The 19,115-nt window shown below is 41.3% G+C and overlaps 1 protein-coding gene across 1 annotated transcript; it reads right to left on the bottom strand.

The window, feature by feature from the left end:
- Positions 1 to 231: 231 nt before the first annotated feature.
- On the bottom strand, positions 232 to 6,934 carry paqr3a (progestin and adipoQ receptor family member IIIa). Its single transcript, XM_088993481.1, has 7 exons — positions 6,772 to 6,934; positions 4,858 to 5,078; positions 4,630 to 4,792; positions 3,187 to 3,342; positions 2,897 to 3,094; positions 1,092 to 1,377; positions 232 to 356 (listed from the first exon to the last, which is right to left on the bottom strand). The coding sequence occupies exons 2-6, from the start codon at positions 5,043 to 5,045 to the stop codon at positions 1,132 to 1,134; spliced, it is 951 nt and encodes a 316-aa protein (XP_088849607.1). The 5' UTR covers positions 5,046 to 5,078; positions 6,772 to 6,934; the 3' UTR covers positions 232 to 356; positions 1,092 to 1,131.
- Between the last annotated feature and the right edge of the window lie 12,181 nt (positions 6,935 to 19,115).

Consider the following 19,115-nt stretch of genomic DNA (forward strand, 5'->3'; position numbering starts at 1 on the left):
CCAAGACCAAAATGACCGCCTGAAAAAAATCTCCACCGAGTTAGCAAAGCTACAAAAATTCGACGAGAAGATGACAAAAAAAAAAATGCTAACTTCATGCTAGCTTCATCGTCACTTCCTTTCTTGACCTCCAGTGTTCACTTTTTGTGCCCCCATCCGCTCAGTTTTTTTTTTGGCTAACCAAGACACATTTGCACTTCTCATTCACCAATGTATTTTTTTTTTGCTTCCTTTCAAACATAAAAACACAACGCAAACTTATCTTTTAGTCGCGTTGTCAGCAAAGTCCATACGAGGAAGACGCGTGTCGAGTGACGTGATGAGTCCACGAAGATTTGAAGCAGCAGCCGCGCACGCTGGATGAAGATAAAGAAAATGCACCTTAGCATAATAATCATAATAATAATAACATTTCATTTCTAAGAGCCTTTCAAAACTCTCAAGGTTACTTTACAGTCACAGCTATGTTCTTCTGTGGGTGAGCAGCGGCAGCCACACGGGCCAGCGTTCACTCAACCCAGAAGTAATTCAAATAAATAGGAAGCTAGCTAGCTAATAGATCGCTAACACAGTGGATAGCTAGCTAGATAATAGATAGCTAACACAGTATAGACTGCTAATGGCTAGCCAGCTAGATAGCTAGTCAGCCAGCTAATAGCCATCTAATAGCTAGCTAATAGATAACTAACAAATAGCATATAGGTAGCTTCATAGCTAGCTCGACTGTTATCATTTATGATGGAACAGGAAGCCTAACCATGAATTGTTTTCAAAGTTTAATAATCATAATAATAATAAAAATAAATAATACATTTCATTTATAAGTGCCTTTCAAAACTCTCAAGGTGACTTTACAGTCACAGGATCGTTTTTTCTGCGGGTGAGAAGCGGCAGCCACACGCGCCAGCGTTCACTCAACCCGGAAGTTAATAGATAGAAAGCTAACTAGCCAGCTAATAGATAGCCAACAAATAGCTAGCTAGACAGCTAGCCACCTAGACAGCTCTATAGCTAATAGCTAGCTAGTTTATCTCATCTCATCAAAAACGGTGCTCGAGCACTTGGTGGGACGGTCCAGTTTGGAGACTTACGGTGGAATTTCGAGCGCCCCGCGGTGGACTTTGTCATCGGCTACGAGTGCGCGTCGTCGTTAGCGAGCTCGCCGGGACACGGCTGGCTGTGTCTGTAAGCCATGATGAAACAAGACGACTGGTGCCACCAGTAGAACATAAGCAGGAGCAGCACGTGCCACAACTGGTGGCTGGAGCCCACGTAGTTCAGCTGCCCTGGGAAGTAGCGTTCGGGCACTTTGGAGACGTAGAAAAGCAGCGCCGCCGCCGCCATCAAGTACATGACCAGCACGCGGGGGGTGAACGCCTGGTGAGGGACCAAAGAATATGGTGATACCTTGGCTTACAAACTTAATTGGTTCCCAGAAAGTGTGTGTAAGGCGAAAAGTGTGTATTCCAAACAGTAGTTTCCCATAGGAAACCATTAAAATGAGAATAATCCGTTCCCAGAGAGCTTTAAGCGTCGTACAGGGATTCATAGTGTCATTCGTCATGGTGAGGCAGCCAGTTCTGACCATAAAGATGGTGGAAGAAGAAGGCTACGTTCCTCATCAAGTGTTTCATGCTGATGAAAGCGACCACTCCATTCCATCACGCCATCAACGTCCATCATAAAGGTCAATAAAACCACTTTATTATACAGTACAGTTTATTTCTTTAATTATAATACAATAGCACATTTATTATACAAAAAATAAGGTATATTTTGTGTAGTTTTAAGGCTTATTTATAATAATAATATAAATAGATTTAATTTCTAAGCGCCTTCCAAAACTCTCAAGGTGACTTTACAGTCACAGAAAAAAGGTTTTCTGTGGGTGAGCAGCGGCAGCCACACGCGCCAGCTTTCACTCAACCGGGAATAACTCAAATAGATCAAGTTAGCTCGCTAGCTAATAGATAACTAATAGGTAGCTAGTTAGTTAGACAGCTTATAGATAGCAAATAAAGAGCTAGCTAGGTAGCCAGCAACAATGACACCGTTCAACCGGGAATAACTCAAATAGATCAAGTTAGCTGGCTAATGGATGACTAATAGATAGCTAGCTAGTTAGGCAACTAATAGATATCAAATAGATAGCCAGCTAGATAGCCAGCAACGGTGACCCCGTTCAACCGGGAATAACTCAAATAGATCAAGTTAGCTAGCTAGCTAATGGATGACTAATAGATAAGAAGCTAGCTACTTAGATAGCAAATAGATTGCTAGCTAGGTAGCCAGCAACGGTGACACCGTTCACCGGGAATAAATCAAATAGATCAAGTTAGCTAGCTCGCTAATGGATGACTAATACATAGCTAGCTAGCTAGTTAGACAGTCAATAGATAGCAAATAGATCGGCAGCAAGGTAGCCGGCAACGGTGACCCCATTCAACCGGGAATAACTCAAATAGATCAAGTTAGCTAGCTAGCTAATGGATGACTAATAGATGGCTAGCTAGCTCGTTAGACAGCTAATAGATAGCAAATAGATAGCCAGCTAGGTCGCCAGCAACGGTGACCCCGTTCAACCGGGAATAACACAAATAGATCAAGTTAGCTAGCTATCTAGCCAGCTAGCTATTTAGACAGCTAATAGATAGCAAATAGGTAGCTAGCTAAGTAGCCAGCAACGGTGACCGCTTAGTAGAAAATTATGTTTTTGGGGACCTGGGAACGGATTATTCTCATTTTAATGGTTTTCTATAGGAAATTAAGGTTTGGAATACACACTTTTCGCCTTACACACACTTTCTGGGAATCAATTAAATTCGTCAGCTGAGGTATCACTGTATTCAGGCGGGTAAAAGGGAGGTGGGGTTAGTGAAAGCAAGCATGGGCTAACCTGCACGAGCTCCGAGGAGAAGCCGCCGGCGTCCCAGATCCAGTGCGCGACGAGCAGCAGGCCGCCGGACGCCAACGCGCAGAAGGCCAACCAGCGAGGGCGGCGCCATTGCTTGCTCAGGAAGTTGGGGTGGATGTGCGCCAGGAACACGGCCAGGATCATGGCCAGAACCGACACCAGGTACACCTGACGCCAGTACTGAGAACCAGAAAAAGTCAAGACATCAATCAAAAAAGTCACAGTTGGCCATCTTAGTTTGAGGGGAAGACATCCAAAATGGCCGCCCTGACGTTATTGCAGTAAAAAGCGTAGAAGACGGCGGGCACGTAGCATCCCAGAATGCCTAGCGACACGCCGGCGTAGTCCAAGGCCATCCAGCGCCGGCTGGTCTTCTCCGAGCGGTGGCAGCAGAACACGTGATAGCCCGCCGAGCACAGCAAACACAGCTGCGCGACCACATACGACAGTTAGCTTAGCGATAGCATGACGTGATTGCAAAAATGGTTTCTAAATTTGACACAGCAAAAAAAAAATCTTAAATAAATACATAGAGAAATACATAGCTGGCTAGCTATTAGCTGTCTAGCTGTCTGACTGTTAGCTGGCTAGCTGTTGGCTATCAGGCTATCTATTCTCTATTTATTTGCTATCCATTAGCTCGCTAGCTATTAGCTGTCTAACTGGCTAGCTGTTAGCTATCTGGCTATCTATTAGGTATTTATTTGCTATCCATTAGCTATCTAGCTAGCTTTCTATCTATTTGAGTTACTTCGGGGTTGAGTGAACGCTGGCGCATGTGGCCGCCGCTGCTCACCCACAGAAAAACTTATCCTGTGACTGTAAAGTGACCTTGTGACTTTTGAAAGGCGCTTATAAATGAAATGTATTATTATTACTATTATTATTATGATTATAGCTAGAGATATCTAGCTAGCGTGACAAAAGCTAGCTAAAAAGATCTTTAGCTAGCTATATTGTCTAGCTGGCGAGCTATATAGCTATCTGGCTATCTGTATAGCTATCTAGCTTGCTGGCTATTGGCTATCAATTAGCTAGCTGGCTAGCTTTCTATCTATTTCAGTTACTTCCGTGTTGAGTGAACGCTGGTGCGCGTGGCTGCCGCTGCTCACCCGCAGAAAAAAAATGTCCTGTGACTGTAAAGTGACTGAGAGTTTTGAAAGGTGCTTATAAATGACATTTATTATTATTATTATTATTATTATTATTAATATTATTATTAATATTATTATTACACTGATTTGCTGTGGCGACCCCTTGAAGGGAAAAGGCGAAAGGAAAAGATTATTATTATTATAGATAGATAGATAGATAGATAGATAGATAGATAGATAGATAGATAGATAGATAGATAGATAGATAGATAGATAGATAGATAGATAGATAGATAGCGCTATAAAAGCTAGCTAAAAAGATCTTTAGCTAGCTATATTGTCTAGCTGGCTGGCTATCTATTAGCCATCTACCTATCTGGCTAGCTATTTAGCTCGCTGGCTATTGGCTATCTATTAGCTAGCTGGCTAGCTTTTTATCTATTTGAGTTCCGTGTTGAGTGAACGCTGGCGCGTGTGGCTGCCGCCGCTCACCCGCAGAAAAAAAAAAATAATCCCGTGACAGTAGAGTGACCTTGAGAGTTTTGAAAGGTGCTTATAAATGAAATGTATTATTATTATTATTATTATTATAAAAACCAAAATGGAGTGGTGGCCGTGTACCTGAAAGCAGAAAAGTCCCACAGAGTAGATGACGTAGTCCTCGCGCGAGACCCCCATTTGCGGCAGGACTTGCGCCATGTGGTACACGGCCAGGAAGACGAAGAACAGGAAGCCCAGCAGGTGAGTCCAGATGTTCACCGTCTCGTTAGAAAGGACGAAAAGGCTGACCGAGAGACGACGAAACGTCAACAAATGGACTGTGAGTGACAGCCGCCCGTCAATGTCTACCTTTTGATGCATAGCCTGGAGGGCAGGTAGGCCCGGTAGCCGTCGGTGATGTAAGGGTTGTCGCGCAGGTAGACGGGGATCTGCTCGTAGGTGTACAGGCGGATCCCGCGGGGCACCAGAACCGGCCAGTACTGGTAGCCCCCCAGTTCCATGTAGTGGCTGGTCTGCTGGACGCTCTTCTGGGGCATGGCGGCGGCGGGCGGACAGCGCTTTTTTCAGACCTACGGAGACAAAAAGATGGCTTGACACCTCCAACAAGGGGGCGGGACCTTCTGAAACTGGCCACTTCCGGCTTCAATGTGAAGTCGTTTTTGGACACTTTAAAGGAAAACCGACGTCTCCGGACAAGTTGTGTCCATAATTTGTAAAATGGCTTCAAATGACTTCTACTGAGCGTATTTTAATAAGATTCCACCGCATAGAGCTATATTTGACCTTTTAAGACTCGCGCTGAATATTCAGGAAGTCTTGTTTTTGAGTTGGTGACGAGTCCGTACGTGACGTCACTAAAGGACCGCCCTCGACCGTAAAAAAGACGCATTGTAGCGGTCCTTCCATCACGTCAATGTATTTTGCTGTACTTGGCTGGTCTGAGGACCGCGTGTTGCACCCAAAAGCCACCAGAAGAGGGCGTCCAAGCGCCATATAAAGAATTTATCAGCCTGTGGAAACGGAGGTGGCCACAGGAGGTCGCCATTTTGTGCCTCTTTTCTGGTGATCGATTTCCCCCCCAATGTTGCCTCAAAATGCATGGAATAAATTCTTTAATCAATTGCAAACATGTATGCTTTCCTCTTCAGAACTATTTGAATCATATTCATAACTGGATGTGTAACAAGAAAGCATCTTCTCCAAATCTGAAGCCATTGTTTTGATTCTCCAGCAATGCAAGACGTCTTGGTGTGACGTCACGAACTGGGGGCGGGACTTTCTGAAAATGCCCAATTCGCAGCTCAATTTTTTGCAGATTTTGGACACTTTACGTCATTTTTATTGGTGTTTTGCATTTGACTAAAAATATCATACTGCGTGTTTTGGGTATTTTAGATGCTATAAAACGTTTTTCTGCTGTCAGTTAAAAAACAAAAAAGTGGTGTCGGTTGTCCTTTAAATCAGCATTTCATCATTTATTCCAACTTGGGTGGGGGACTGTTTTTTTATGTGTGTGTGTGTGAGATACACCACAAATCTAGCTGGATGGCTCTTAGCTGGCTAGTTGTAGGCTATCTATAAGCCATTTATTAGCTATCTAGCTGTCGGCTAGCTGTTGGCTATCTATTAGCTATCAATTAGATAGCTGGCTAGCTGTAAGCTAGCTGGGTATTGGCTATCTATTAGCTATTTATTAGCTAATCTTTAGCTATCTGGCTAGCTGTTCGCTGTCTAGCTGGCTAGCTCTTGGCTATCTATTAGCTAGTTGGCTTACTATCTATTTGAGTTACTTCGGGGTTGAGTGAACGCTGGCGCATGTGGTTGCCACTACTCACCCACAGAAAAACTTTATCCTGTAACAGTACAACAAGTGACCATGAGAGTTTTGAAAGGTGCTTAGAAATGAAATGCATTATTATTATTATTGTTATGATTATTATTATTATTAAGATCAAGTGTAATTACGTCACAAACCCCTTCCCTCTCCACCAAATCAAAACGACCAAGCTGTTTATATGCAAATTTCCCCATTGTGGGTCGATTAAAGGCTTTCTGATTCTGACGACTCTCGAACCGGTTTATCTTAAAACTGTCTTTTGATCTGATTTCTTTTAAAACAAGCCCACATAGCCAAAGCGGAAGAAAGTTTACACGAAATTTCAAAATCGTTTAGGCGACGAGTGTCTCTTAACGGGGATTTTACACAGAGAAGCTAGCTCATCGTCGACTCGTTCCGCCACCAAAAAATGAAGATGAATTTACCTTTCAACTTGGTATATAAACACGTTGTTTCATTTTGTGTCTTGTATAAGCCATTGTACGTTTAAAACAAAAAAATAATTAAGCCGTAAATGAAATTCTGGAGTTGCAACGCTGAAGTTGCTGCTCCATCTTCCAAAAATCAACACTGACGGCATCGGCAGATGGACCTACACAAGGGGCGCTCCAAAAGTGCCTGAATAAAAATACACAAATGGTCGGTTGAGGAAATCCGAAAATGACGGGAGAGTGCCTGTGTAAAAATAAACATATGTGGCGGTTACTAAGACCATATATCTCACCCAGCAGGTGTACAGCAAGGGGCGTGGTTATGATAAGATATTTTACTGCATTTTCCCATGTTCAAGTCAGATCCACTTGTTAGCAGTGAGAATAAAGACGTACTCCAGTCAATCGTGTGTTCTCCTTCCTCAACTGCTACACATACACCATATTTTACATTATATTTATGTGTCACAGACACTTGACCGAAAAAAAAATAAAAATTTCGGTAAAATAGTCAAGCAAATAAAACCGATTTTGTTAATTATGATGACTGGGTAACTTCTCTATAGCGAATACATACTAAAAACAAACAAACAAAAAAACAATATTTTGAATCAGGGCTGGCAACCATTTTGAAAATAATTTTCCATTTACTGACCTCCCTAATAACTTTAAAGGACAACCTACACCATTTTTTTTTGTTTCCTAAATGCCATCAGAAAAACGTTTTATAGCATCTAAAATACCCAAAACACGCATGCAAAACACCAATAAACATGACTTCAAGTGTCCCAAAACTGCCACAAAATTAGCACGGAACTGAAGATATTGAGAAAGACCCGCCCCCTTGTTCGTGACGTCACGCCAGGATACTACTTCACAAACTGCCTTGCTCCAGAATCAAAACAATGGCTTCAGAGAGTTCAGATTGGGAGAGGATGCTTTCTTGTTACTCATCTAGTTGTGAATATGACTCAAATAGTTCTGAAGAGGAAAGCATACATGTTTGCAATCGATGCAAGAAGTCCTCCTATCAATTCGAGCCAGTAGAAGTCATTTTACAAATCATGAATGCAACTTGTCCGAAGGTGTCGGTTGTCCTTTAATGAAGTGAACTGGACAGGAATAAGTTCTGAAAATTTGGGGGTTGTCAACAGTGATGTCGGTCTGAGCCTTGAGACGTGAAGGGAACGTCAACTGAAAGCTTCCCCTCGGGAGAAGAGACGAGGTGCCCCCCCCCCCCCCCCCCCCCCCCGCCGCAACTGCGTTTACACCTCGACTCCATTAAGCGGTCTCGCGGCGCAGTGTTGTTCATTATCGCGTTTCACACACCTCTCAGTACTCGCGACTTGACAAAGTGAAGACGCACTCGCCGCATGAGCTCGCGGAGGCGGTTACTGCTTTTCATTCGGCTACCTTTACACATGTCTTCTCGGAAGGAAAGCCTTTTTTTTTCTTGTCTTCATTGAAAGACAACCATCAAAGCGTAGTAAATGTGGACGCTATTTAGCTAACTAGCAAACTAGCATCACAAACACATTACTTGACTTGAATTTGGACGCTATTTCGCTAACTATCAAACTAGCATCACAAACACATTACTTGACTTATCTGTAGTGAATTTGGATGCTATCTAGCTAATTATCAAACTGGTATCACAAACACATTACCTGACCTAATCTTCATGAATTTAGACACTATTTAGCTAAGTATCTAACTAGCATCGCTAACACATTACTTGACTTAACCGTAGTGAATTTGGATGCTATTTAGCTAACTTTCAAGCTAGCATCACGAACACATGACTTGACTTAACCGTAGTGAATTTGGACGTTTGTTAGCTACCTACATAACTAGCATCACAAACACATTACCAGACCTACCCACAGTGAATTATGATGCTATTTAGCTAACTTTCAAGCTAGCATCACGAACACATTACTTGACTTAACCGTAGTGAATTTGGACGTTTGTTAGCTACCTACATAACTAGCATCACAAACACATTACCCGATCTACCCACAGTGAATTATGATGCTATTTAGCTAACTATCAAACTAGCATCACAAACACATTACCTGGCCTAACCATAATGAATTTGGATGCTATTTAGCTAACTATCCAACTAGCATCGCAAACACATTACCTGACCTACCAAACTTACTACTGTGACCAATTAATTAATTAGCGCACAAACGCACTGACTACCCTATTACTGATTAATTAAAAGATGAATAACGTGACTGAATAGCTAACTGAATAATGGTCAGAATTAGCTAGCGTCAAACCAATTTCAATCAACCGAACAAACCCAACGAGCGACGTTCAAACGAAGTAACAAAAACAAAAATATGCTAAGCTAAGTCACAAATGGCAAGAATAAAGGAACAAAGTTGTACTAGCACAAACGGGCTAACCAGGTCATTATTTCTACAACTAGCCAAACATTTAGCGCTCCTTTCATAAATAATGAGCTCAACAAATGAAATGTTTTGAAATAGATTTTATTTTATGGGATGAGCTACCATCCGAGGCGCCCGGTTGTCACTTTGTCCCAATTCGGCGGCCACCTTGGTCCCGCTACTTTGCGCCTCTCGTTCCCGTCATCCATTTTGTTTACTGGAGGGTGTAATTGCGCGCTAAGGCGGCGTGTAATGGAACATGAAATGGAAGCCGCTTCCCCTCCCGACGTTTCTCGTAAAAAGCCGCCAGTGATGACAAAATACGACCATGAAGGGAGCGTGACGCCGCGTTAGCTCTTTGCGCTAACGTCAATAGCGCTCGTTTGATTCAGATATGCGCTCGCCGTTTGACCGCTATGACACGCGGTTCGCAAAAGCGCAATCGATATCGGACGACACCACTCCAAGTAAACATGGCGGTTAATCACATAAAGTGCTTTTTTTTGGTGGCGTCGACATCAAAACATTTGGCGTGTTGTGCGTTGTTCACGAGGATGAAAGGTCACCGCTCGGTTGAACAATCACTAAAAGCTTCTTCTCCGACTTACAAAAAAACGAAACATGCTCATAATCTTCTTTGAAAAACGAGTGAAGAAAAGCAATCTAAAAAGCGGATCACGGCGCATATGCGCGTCCAAAGCTACGCTCTGTTCACTAATACACGCTCGCGCTAAATAAGAATAATACATTTGATTTCTAAGTGCCTTTCAAAACTCTCAAGGTCACTTTACAGTCACAGGATCAGTTTTTTTCTGTGGGTGAGTAGCGGCAGCCACACGCGCCAGCGTTCACTCAACGCGGAATAACTCAAATAGATTGAAAGCTAGCCAGCTAGCTAATAGATAGCCAGCCAGATAGCTAGCTCGGTAGATAGCTAATAGCTTGCTAGCTAGCTAATAGATAGACAGCCAGATAGCTAATAGACAGAAAATAGATAGCAATCTAGGTAGCCAGCTAGATAGCCAGCTAGATATCCAGCTACATAGCTAGAAAACTAGCATACACATGATAATAATAATAATAATAATAATAATAATAATAATAATAATACATTTCATTTCTAAGCGACTTTCAAAACTCTTAGGGTCACTTTACAGTCATCGGATACGTTTTTCTGTGGGTGAGCAGTGGCAGCCACACGCGCCAGCGTTCACTCAATCCAGAATAACCCAAATAGATAGAAAGTTAGCTAGCTAGTTAGCTAATACATAGCTAATAGACATAAAATAGATAGCAATCTAGGTAGCCAGCTAGGTAGCCAGCTAGATATCCAGCTACATAGCTAGAAAACTAGCATACACATGATAATAATAATAATAATAATAATAATAATAATAATAATAATAATAATAATAATAATAATAATAAATGTCATTTCTAAGCGACTTTCAAAACTCTTAGGGTCACTTTACAGTCATCGGATACGTTTTTCTGTGGGTGAGCAGTGGCAGCCACACGCGCCAGCGTTCACTCAATCCAGAATAACCCAAATAGATAGAAAGTTAGCTAGCTAGTTAGCTAATACATAGCTAATAGACATAAAATAGATAGCAATCTAGGTAGCCAGCTAGGTAGCCAGCTAGATAGCCAGCTAGATATCCAGCTACATAGCTAGAAAACTAGCATACGCATGATAATAATAATAATAATAATAATAATAATAATAATAATAATACATTTCATTTCTAAGCGACTTTCAAAACTCTTAGGGTCACTTTACAGTCACCGGATACGTTTTTCTGTGGGTGAGCAGTGGCAGCCACACGTGCCAGCGTTCACTCAATCCAGAATAACCCAAATAGATAGAAAGTTAGCTAGCTACTTAGCTAATACATAGCTAATAGATAGACAGCCAGATAGCTAGCTATATAGCTAGTCAGCTAATAGATACATAGCTCGATAGGCTAGATTAGATAGGCAGCCAGCTAGCTAGACAGTTAATAGATAGCAAATAGATGTAATGAGAACCATTCAACTACTGGTAACATTCGATTTACAACCGGCTGGATTTACGACCACCTGTACTTACGACCACAACCTGCAGACCCTATTTTTTATTTATTTTATTTTTATATTTAAAATTTGAAGTGCGTGTGTTTGTTGTTGTTATATTTTTGTTTTTGCGTGGCTTTATCCCCAATGGATTAGCGGCAAGTTTCTTTTTTTTTTTTTTTTTGCGTGGAGCTGCAAAAAGTGCAAGCGCTACGCCGTTAATCTGCGCTAATCCCATCGCTCTTGTCAAATTTGTTTGAGGCCGCTGAGTTCTTGCGTCGGGAATTACAAGCAAGCAGATGTATCTCTTAAGATGGGAGTCTGAAAGATGCCGCGCAGATTATTATTGTTATGATGATTATTATTTCTACGACGACAACTCATAATGCTTTTCAATATTGTTGAACGGATGAAACTTTTACTGCCGTTAAGGAATTAAAAAAAAAGGGGGTTGGAACACACGCTAAAACTGAACGGGCTCAGCCAGGCCAGATGCTCACAAAGGATTGACGATGTGAAACAAAAGTTTGGGAACAACACTTTGGACCAATTCCTGCGCCACTCCACCAAAGACGGGACATCACTGGCTATCTAGCTAGCTATCTAGCTATTTAGCTGGCTACCTAGCGAGCTAGCTATTTAGCTGGCTACCTAGATAGCTATCTATTTGCTATCTAGATGGTTATCTAGTAGCTATCTAGCCGGCTAGGTATCTAGCCGGCTAGCTGTTAGCTAGATGGCTATCTTACTATCTATTTTAGTTATTCCGGGTTGAGTGAACGCTGGCGCGTGTGGCTGCAGCTGCTCACCTGCAGAAAAACGTATCCTGTAACTGTAAAGTGACCTTGAGAGTTTTGAAAGGCGCTTAGAAATGAAATGTATTATTATTAATATTATTATTATTATTATTATTTTTTTTTTTTAAGGGTCTGGACTATTTGAAAATTCAGCTAGCAAATAGATAACTAATAGCTAGCTAGCTAATAGATAGCTGACTACTACTATGACCACTACTATGACTACTACTACTACTACTACTCACACCACTACTATGACTACTACTACTACTACTCACACCGACGTGTGAGTAGTAGTAGTAGTAGTAGTCATAGTAGTGGTCATAGTAGTAGTCAGCTATCTATTAGCTAGCTAGCTAGCTATTAGTTATCTATTTGCTAGCTGAAGTTTCAAATAGTCCAGACCCTTAAAAAAAAAGGCCAAAATCGCAAAATCTGAAAATTTGGGCCTTCTTGGAGCAGAGCTAACTAGCCGGCAGTGTTAGCGCCAGGGAGGTTTTTTTTGTTTTTGGCGATGCTAACACGACATGTCAGCATCTTTATGTATGGCCAGAAGACATCTGCCTCTGTCCTCCACATGTCCTCAAACGACCCGCAAGACAGGCGGAGGCTTCACACTTTGTCTCGTCTCGTGTTGTTTACACGCCAGCCGTGTTCGCTTCGTTGTCTTCAGTCTGCTCGCCGCGTGGACGGGACGTCTGACGAGACCTTTCGCCTCCCCAGCCCCCCCAAACCTAACCCAGCGCCGTCTCGCACTACGCGCACTCGACTTTTTTGTCGACAGCGCCAAGTGTTTTTGACACAAAATGGCGGCGACGGTGCGGGGAAGGAGAAGTGCTGGGGGGGACATTTTGCGTTCCTAAAAAGAAGCCGGCGAGAATAGTGCCTCCATGAGAACATCCGGTGTTGGTATCCCAATCATTTATAATAATAATAATAATAATAATAATAATAATAATAATAATAATAATAATAATAATAATAATAATAACTCATTTATAAGTGTATTTGAAAACTCTCAAGGTCACGCACAGATAGCTAATAGATAGCTAGCTAGATAGCTAGCTAGATACTACTACGACTACTACTATGACTACTACGGTTACTACTACTACTACTACTAATAATAATAATAATAATAATAACACATTTAATTTCTAAGCGTCTTTCAAAACTCTCAAGGTCCCTTTACAGTCACAGGATACGTTTTTCTGTGGGTGAGCAGTGGCAGCCAAACCCGCCAGTGTTCACTCAACCCAGAAGTAACTCAAATAGATAGAAAGCTAGCTAGCTACCTAATAGATAGGCAAAAGATACCTAGCTAGATAGCCAGTCAGTTTGATAGTGAATACATTGCTAGCTAGATAGCAAATAGCTAGCAAATTATGATAATAATAAATATAAATACTGGAAACAAACAGTGTCTCATTATGTTGAAAGCATATAAAACATATGTAATAATAAATAATAGTAATACATTTCATTTCTAAGCGTCTTTCAAACCTCCCAAGGTCAGTTTTTCTGTGGGTGAGCAGCGGCAGCCACATGCGCCAGCGTTCACTCAACACGGAATAACACAAATAGATAGAAAGTTAGCTAACTAGCTAACAAATAACTAATAGATAGCTAGCTAGTTAGATAGCTAATATATAGCAAATAGATATATAGCTAGGTAGCCAGCTAGATAGCTAGCGGGGTAGCTAGACAAATGCTACTACTGTAAACATCAACTCTAATATTAAAAATAGTTTTAAAATAGTAACATAATAATTTGAAAATATGTCACATCAAACACAAACGTCTCATGTTTTTTTTCGGGGATGATTTAAAAAAATAAAAATATGAACGTAAAAATATGACGTAAAATTATGAAAGTATGGTTGACGATAAGGAAGTAAGGTGCAGTTCCCCTGTAGTCCGGTAGATGACAGTGTTTACCGGCTTTGCACGGAACAGGCTCAATTTCCTGTTTTTATGTCATCTTAAAGGTTATTTAATTCGTTGTCCGTTACGATGAAAAAAATGTTCAAGTAAATGACTGAACTTGTCAATAACTATAAAATTCAAAATTTTAACTGGTATGATTTTGTTTTAAATGCGTTTTGTTTAAAAATGACGTGGAACGGACTTTTGCATATACAGTAATTATAGGCATGTGGATGATGATTATGTATTCATATCACAGTCATATTTTCCAATATTCTGTCACAGATGCGAAGGACCCATTTTTAAGTGACCAAAAATGTTTATTAAATATGTATTATTACCACATTCCGCACCAAGCAGAATGCAGCCAAATCTGTCCATATTTTAATGGACCAAAATCATCGGCATGTGTTATTGCTATTGCTAAATGCTAACGACGTCGGTGTCCACCATGTGACATTTGCACCCATGAAAAATAAATCACATCCTCCTCCATTTACTGGACTCACTCATGTGAATTATTGCTAATGTGCTCCTGGAAACCATTTTGATACCCCCCCCCCCCTCCCCCGCACCCATTGCAAAAAAAAAAAAAAAACATTTTTCTTCGCTAGCCGGCTTTAGTGTGTGCTAGTTATGCAGTAAATAAACCAGAGAAGAAGAAGAAGAAGAAGAAGAAGCAACCTGACAGAGGACTCCTGTGGTTTTCAAAGTCAAAAACAATGATGCCAAGTGAAGTGATCTTTTAAGTAGTGATGATTTATTAAGTGTTATTGCATTCGCTAATGCTAATAATTGACATGGTTTTTTTTTTTGTATTCGCAAAAAGAAAATGGGGGAGACCCCCCCCCCCTTATTTTAATTATTAAAACAATTCAATTTGGAATTTTGTTGAATAAATGATCACCATAGCTCCAAATAAATAATCTATTGCGGGTGTTGAATCATGATTAGCTTATTTAATAATGTCGTTTTTTTTTTTTTGCTACTCTAAAAAATAAAAGATACATATTTATCATTTCATTTATAAGCGCCTTCAAAAACTTTCAAGGTCACTTTACAGTCACAATATCACTTCTTCTGTGGGTGCGCAGCGGCAGCCACATGCGCCAGCGTTCACTTAATCCGCAATCATTCAAATAGATAGAAAGTTAGCTAACCAGCTAGCTAGCTAATAGATCACTAATAGATAGCTGGCTAGATAGCTAGCGAGCCAGATAGCTAATAGATACCAAATATATAGCTAGCTAGGTAGCTAGCCAGCCAGAGAGCTAATAATAATAATAATAATAATAATAATAATAATAATAATAATACATTTCATTTATAAGCGCCTTTCAAAACTCTCAAGGTCACTTTCCAGTCACAGGATCAGTTTTTCAGTGGGTGAGCAGCGGCAGCCACACGCGCCAGAGTTCACTCAACTCAGAAGTAACTCAAATAGATAGAAAGCTAGCGAGCTAGCTAGCTAGCTAATAGATGGCCAGCGCTTTATCAGCACCCAAACAAGAAGAAAAAAGAAAACACATTCAAGAATGGCGCTCTCCGTCATATTTTCAATTCCCGAATAAATTTGTGAATGGCAGTGAATGAGTTAAAAGCACCAAATGTCGTTTATCTCATTTTAAGATGCCTCATATCTATTTTTAAAATTATTTTCATAATTATGAAGTATATATGGTGCAAGTATCTTTACAGGTTTATTTATTTATTTATTTATTTATTTATTTTTAGCCTTGTTAGCCTAGCTTGATAGCATAGCATGAGCATTTTGTTTAGCTTGCCCAGTTTTGATTTGTATTCTTCCTATTTGTTTATCTCATTTTAATATGCCTTATATGTTTTAATAATTATTTTATTAATTATAAAGTATCCAAAGTATATATAATAATAATAATAATAATATATGGTGCAAGTATCTTTACAGGTTTTGTGTTTTGTGTTTGTTTGTTTTAAAGGAAGCTACGCTCGTTAGCCTAGCTTGATAGCATTGTGTCACTGTTTACTTTTTATTTTTATTTATTTAGTTTTCACACAAACCCTCACAATGTTAAAATCGAACGGATTTGCCTGCTAGCACAACAAAACTGTGTTGCGATTCTTCACAAATTGCCAGGATGGGTGGGCGGGATCTCAAGGGTTGAGTGTGTGAAGGTCAAGGTCAAAGTGTCCAATTTGAGCGAGCAAAGTAATGAGTTTTCCCACCTTCGCCCGTGCCCCTGAACGCCTCATCGTGCTGTCAAAACACCACCTCACCCGTAATCTTCCTGTGTGTGTGTGTGTGTGTGGGGGGGGGGGGGGGGGTTAAAATATTCGCCGAGTATTTTAATGCATGGTGACTTTTGCCTAATAGCACATTTGCATGGCGAGCGATAACCCCCCCCCCCCCACCTGAAGCCACCCTTGGAAAAATATGCTGAGCTTTTACTAAAGTCTCATCCAACACGCTGATCTTTATGGACTGTATCATATTGTGCCATAATGTGCTTTATTGTCCACAGAATAAGCTTTTCTTAAAGGTAATTGGAAAGCGGGAAATTGAGACCCCCCCACCCCTCCACCCCGGGACCCCCCTCTGCTCTCTCGGTTTGTGAAATGACCCCGTCGGTGTAAAAACGGCAGATTTATCTTGGCAGCGGGAAATTGATCCATTTCACCTTTGTCTAATGGAAATTTTTTTATCAAGGATTATCTGGTTATGCAAATGAGCGTGGCACCCCGGAACGGCGGGGAGAAAAGGGGGGAGTGTGGGGGGTATTGCGGGGGGTGGCTGTTAATCTAGTGGGGGGGGGGGGGGGGGGGGTCTCGACATGTCAAAATGCAGCGAGGAGAACGTTTCGGTGGTGGACGTGAGACGATTTATGTCCCCACCCACTAAAATAAAAAAAAGATAACATTGTTTTTTTGTTCGATTTTAACATCTGAGTAAAAATAAACAAACAACAAAAAACAAAGAGTGATAAATTAAGATAATGTATGTGTGTGGAAGGGGGGTGGACTCCCTCAGAACTCAAATAAATAAAAAGCTAGCCGGCTAGCTATTAAATAGCCAATAGATAGCCAGCCAGCTTAGCTAAACAATAGACAGCCAATAGATAGCCAGCTCACCAACCAACCAGCTAATAGATAGATAGCCAGTTGGATAGCCATCCAACTAGCCAGCCAGCTAATAGATAGCCAGCTAGCTGGATAGATAGCTAACAGATAGCCAAGTACAAAGTGCTCCGAATCTCCATCAGTATTAATAATAATAATAATAATAATAATAATAATAATAATAATAATAATAACACATTTCATTTCTAAGCGTCTTTCAAAACTCTCAAGGTCACTTTACAGTCACAGGATGCGTTTATCTGTGGGTGAGCAGTGGCAGCCACACCCGCCAGTGTTCACTAAACCCGGAAGTAACTCAAATAGATCGAAAGCTAGCTAGCTAGCTAATAGATAGCCAAAAAATACCTAGCTAGATAGCCAGAAGGTTTGATAGTGAATACATTGCTAGCTAGATAGCAAATAGCTAGCCAGACAGCTAATAGATAGCAAATAGATAGCAAATTATAATAATAATAATAATAAATATAAATATAAATATAATAAATCTCATTTATTAGCGCCTTTCAAAATTCTCACAGTCACTTTACAGTCACAGGACACGTTTTTCTGCGGGTGAGCAGCGGCAGCCACACACGCCAGCGTTCACTCAACCCGGAAGTATCTCAAAATAGATAGAAAGCTAGCTAATATATAGCTAATAGCTTGCCAGCTAGATAGCTAGCCAGATAGATAGCTCATAGCCAGCTAGATAGCTGATAGATAGCTAATAGATAGCGAGCTAGGTTGCTACATAGCCAGCCAGATAGATAGCTAATAGCCAACTAGATAGCTAATATATAGCCAGGTGGATAGCCAGTTTGACAGCTAACTCTGTATCTTACACAGTGGAATGCAAGCTAATAATAATAATAATAATAATAATAATAATAATAATAATAATAATAATAATAATAATCATCATCATCATCATCATCACCATCATCATAATAATAATCATCATCATAATACATTGAATTTATAAGCGCCTTTCAAAACTCTCAACGTGACTTTCCAGTCACAGGATAAGTTTTACTGTGGGTGAGCAGCGGCAGCCACACGCGCCAGCTTTCACTCAACCCAAAAGTAACTCAAACAGAATAGTAAGACAAATAGATAGAGAGCTAACTAGCAAGCCAATAGATAGCTAGCCATTCTCAGCAAAATACGCTAACTATATTGAAATGCTACATGTGGCTAATTTCTTCATTGCTACTGAAAAATAAATGACAAAAAAAAAGCAACATTTGATGACACGCAAACTTTGTTGCTTTATGTTGACTGGCCGGTGGTTGTCGTAGCGACCATTTAGCCCCCCCCCCCCCCCCGGCCCCCCACAGTGTTCCGCAGCCTTCTCCTGTCAGTAATTTGTTGCTAATCAGCTGTCATCTTTCCATCCCGGACGAGGTGATCACGGTGGGCGGAAGAAGGTAATGGCCTTAAAAGTCACCGAGTCAATGTCAACGGGAGCGGCGAGATTCAATCGGGGGGGGGGGGGGGGGGTGTCCGTGGGGGGCTTTGTTGGCTCTTTGAAGGATGGCGGCCCCCGCTGACATGACCACTCATTTTGAGCGCCAGCATCTGGGCCCCAGTAAATAACCATCAGTGGGCGGGGCCCGGCGACAGGTCATTAGCCCTGAGAAAAAGAAATATGGAGCTCCCCTCCTTCGTCGGGTTGCGAGTCATTTAGCACGGAACGGAAGATCTCGCCACAGATTAAGTGTGATGAGCCAATATCGGGGGAGGGGGGGGGGAGGAGGGGGGAGTGGACAGGGCCAGGGGGGGGGGAAGCTGGCGGTGAAAGGCCAGGAAGCGACAACGGCCAAGCGGCACTCCAAAGCAAAACGTTGACGGATGCCGGCTCACGATACGCTATTTGATCCTTTATTTCGATTTGGTGTCAAAATCAAGGCCCGGGGGCCAAATCTGGCCCGCCACATCCATTTATTCGGTCCATGAAACCAAATCAAGCATTTCATGTTTGCTAATGGATGAACTACCATTTCAAATTGTAAACTACACTAACTGTAAGAGTGCGAAGGGCGGTGCCAATGCTAGCTGTTGGCTATCT

This window comes from Hippocampus bargibanti, linkage group LG04 (genome assembly GCF_051943395.1).
Source record: "Hippocampus bargibanti isolate YZ-2025 linkage group LG04, ASM5194339v1, whole genome shotgun sequence".
Taxonomy (NCBI): Eukaryota; Metazoa; Chordata; class Actinopteri; order Syngnathiformes; family Syngnathidae; genus Hippocampus; species Hippocampus bargibanti.

Excerpts from the sequence above, each read along its gene's own strand:
- paqr3a (XM_088993481.1), bottom strand. The coding sequence starts at position 5,045 with ATGCCCCAGAAGAGCGTCCAGCAGACCAGCCACTACATGGAACTGGGG. Across the intron at positions 4,793-4,857 it reads TCCAGGCTATGCATCAAAAG|CCTTTTCGTCCTTTCTAACG; the intron begins GTAGACATTGAC and ends TCTCTCGGTCAG. Across the intron at positions 3,343-4,629 it reads TGGGACTTTTCTGCTTTCAG|CTGTGTTTGCTGTGCTCGGC; the intron begins GTACACGGCCAC and ends GTGGTCGCGCAG.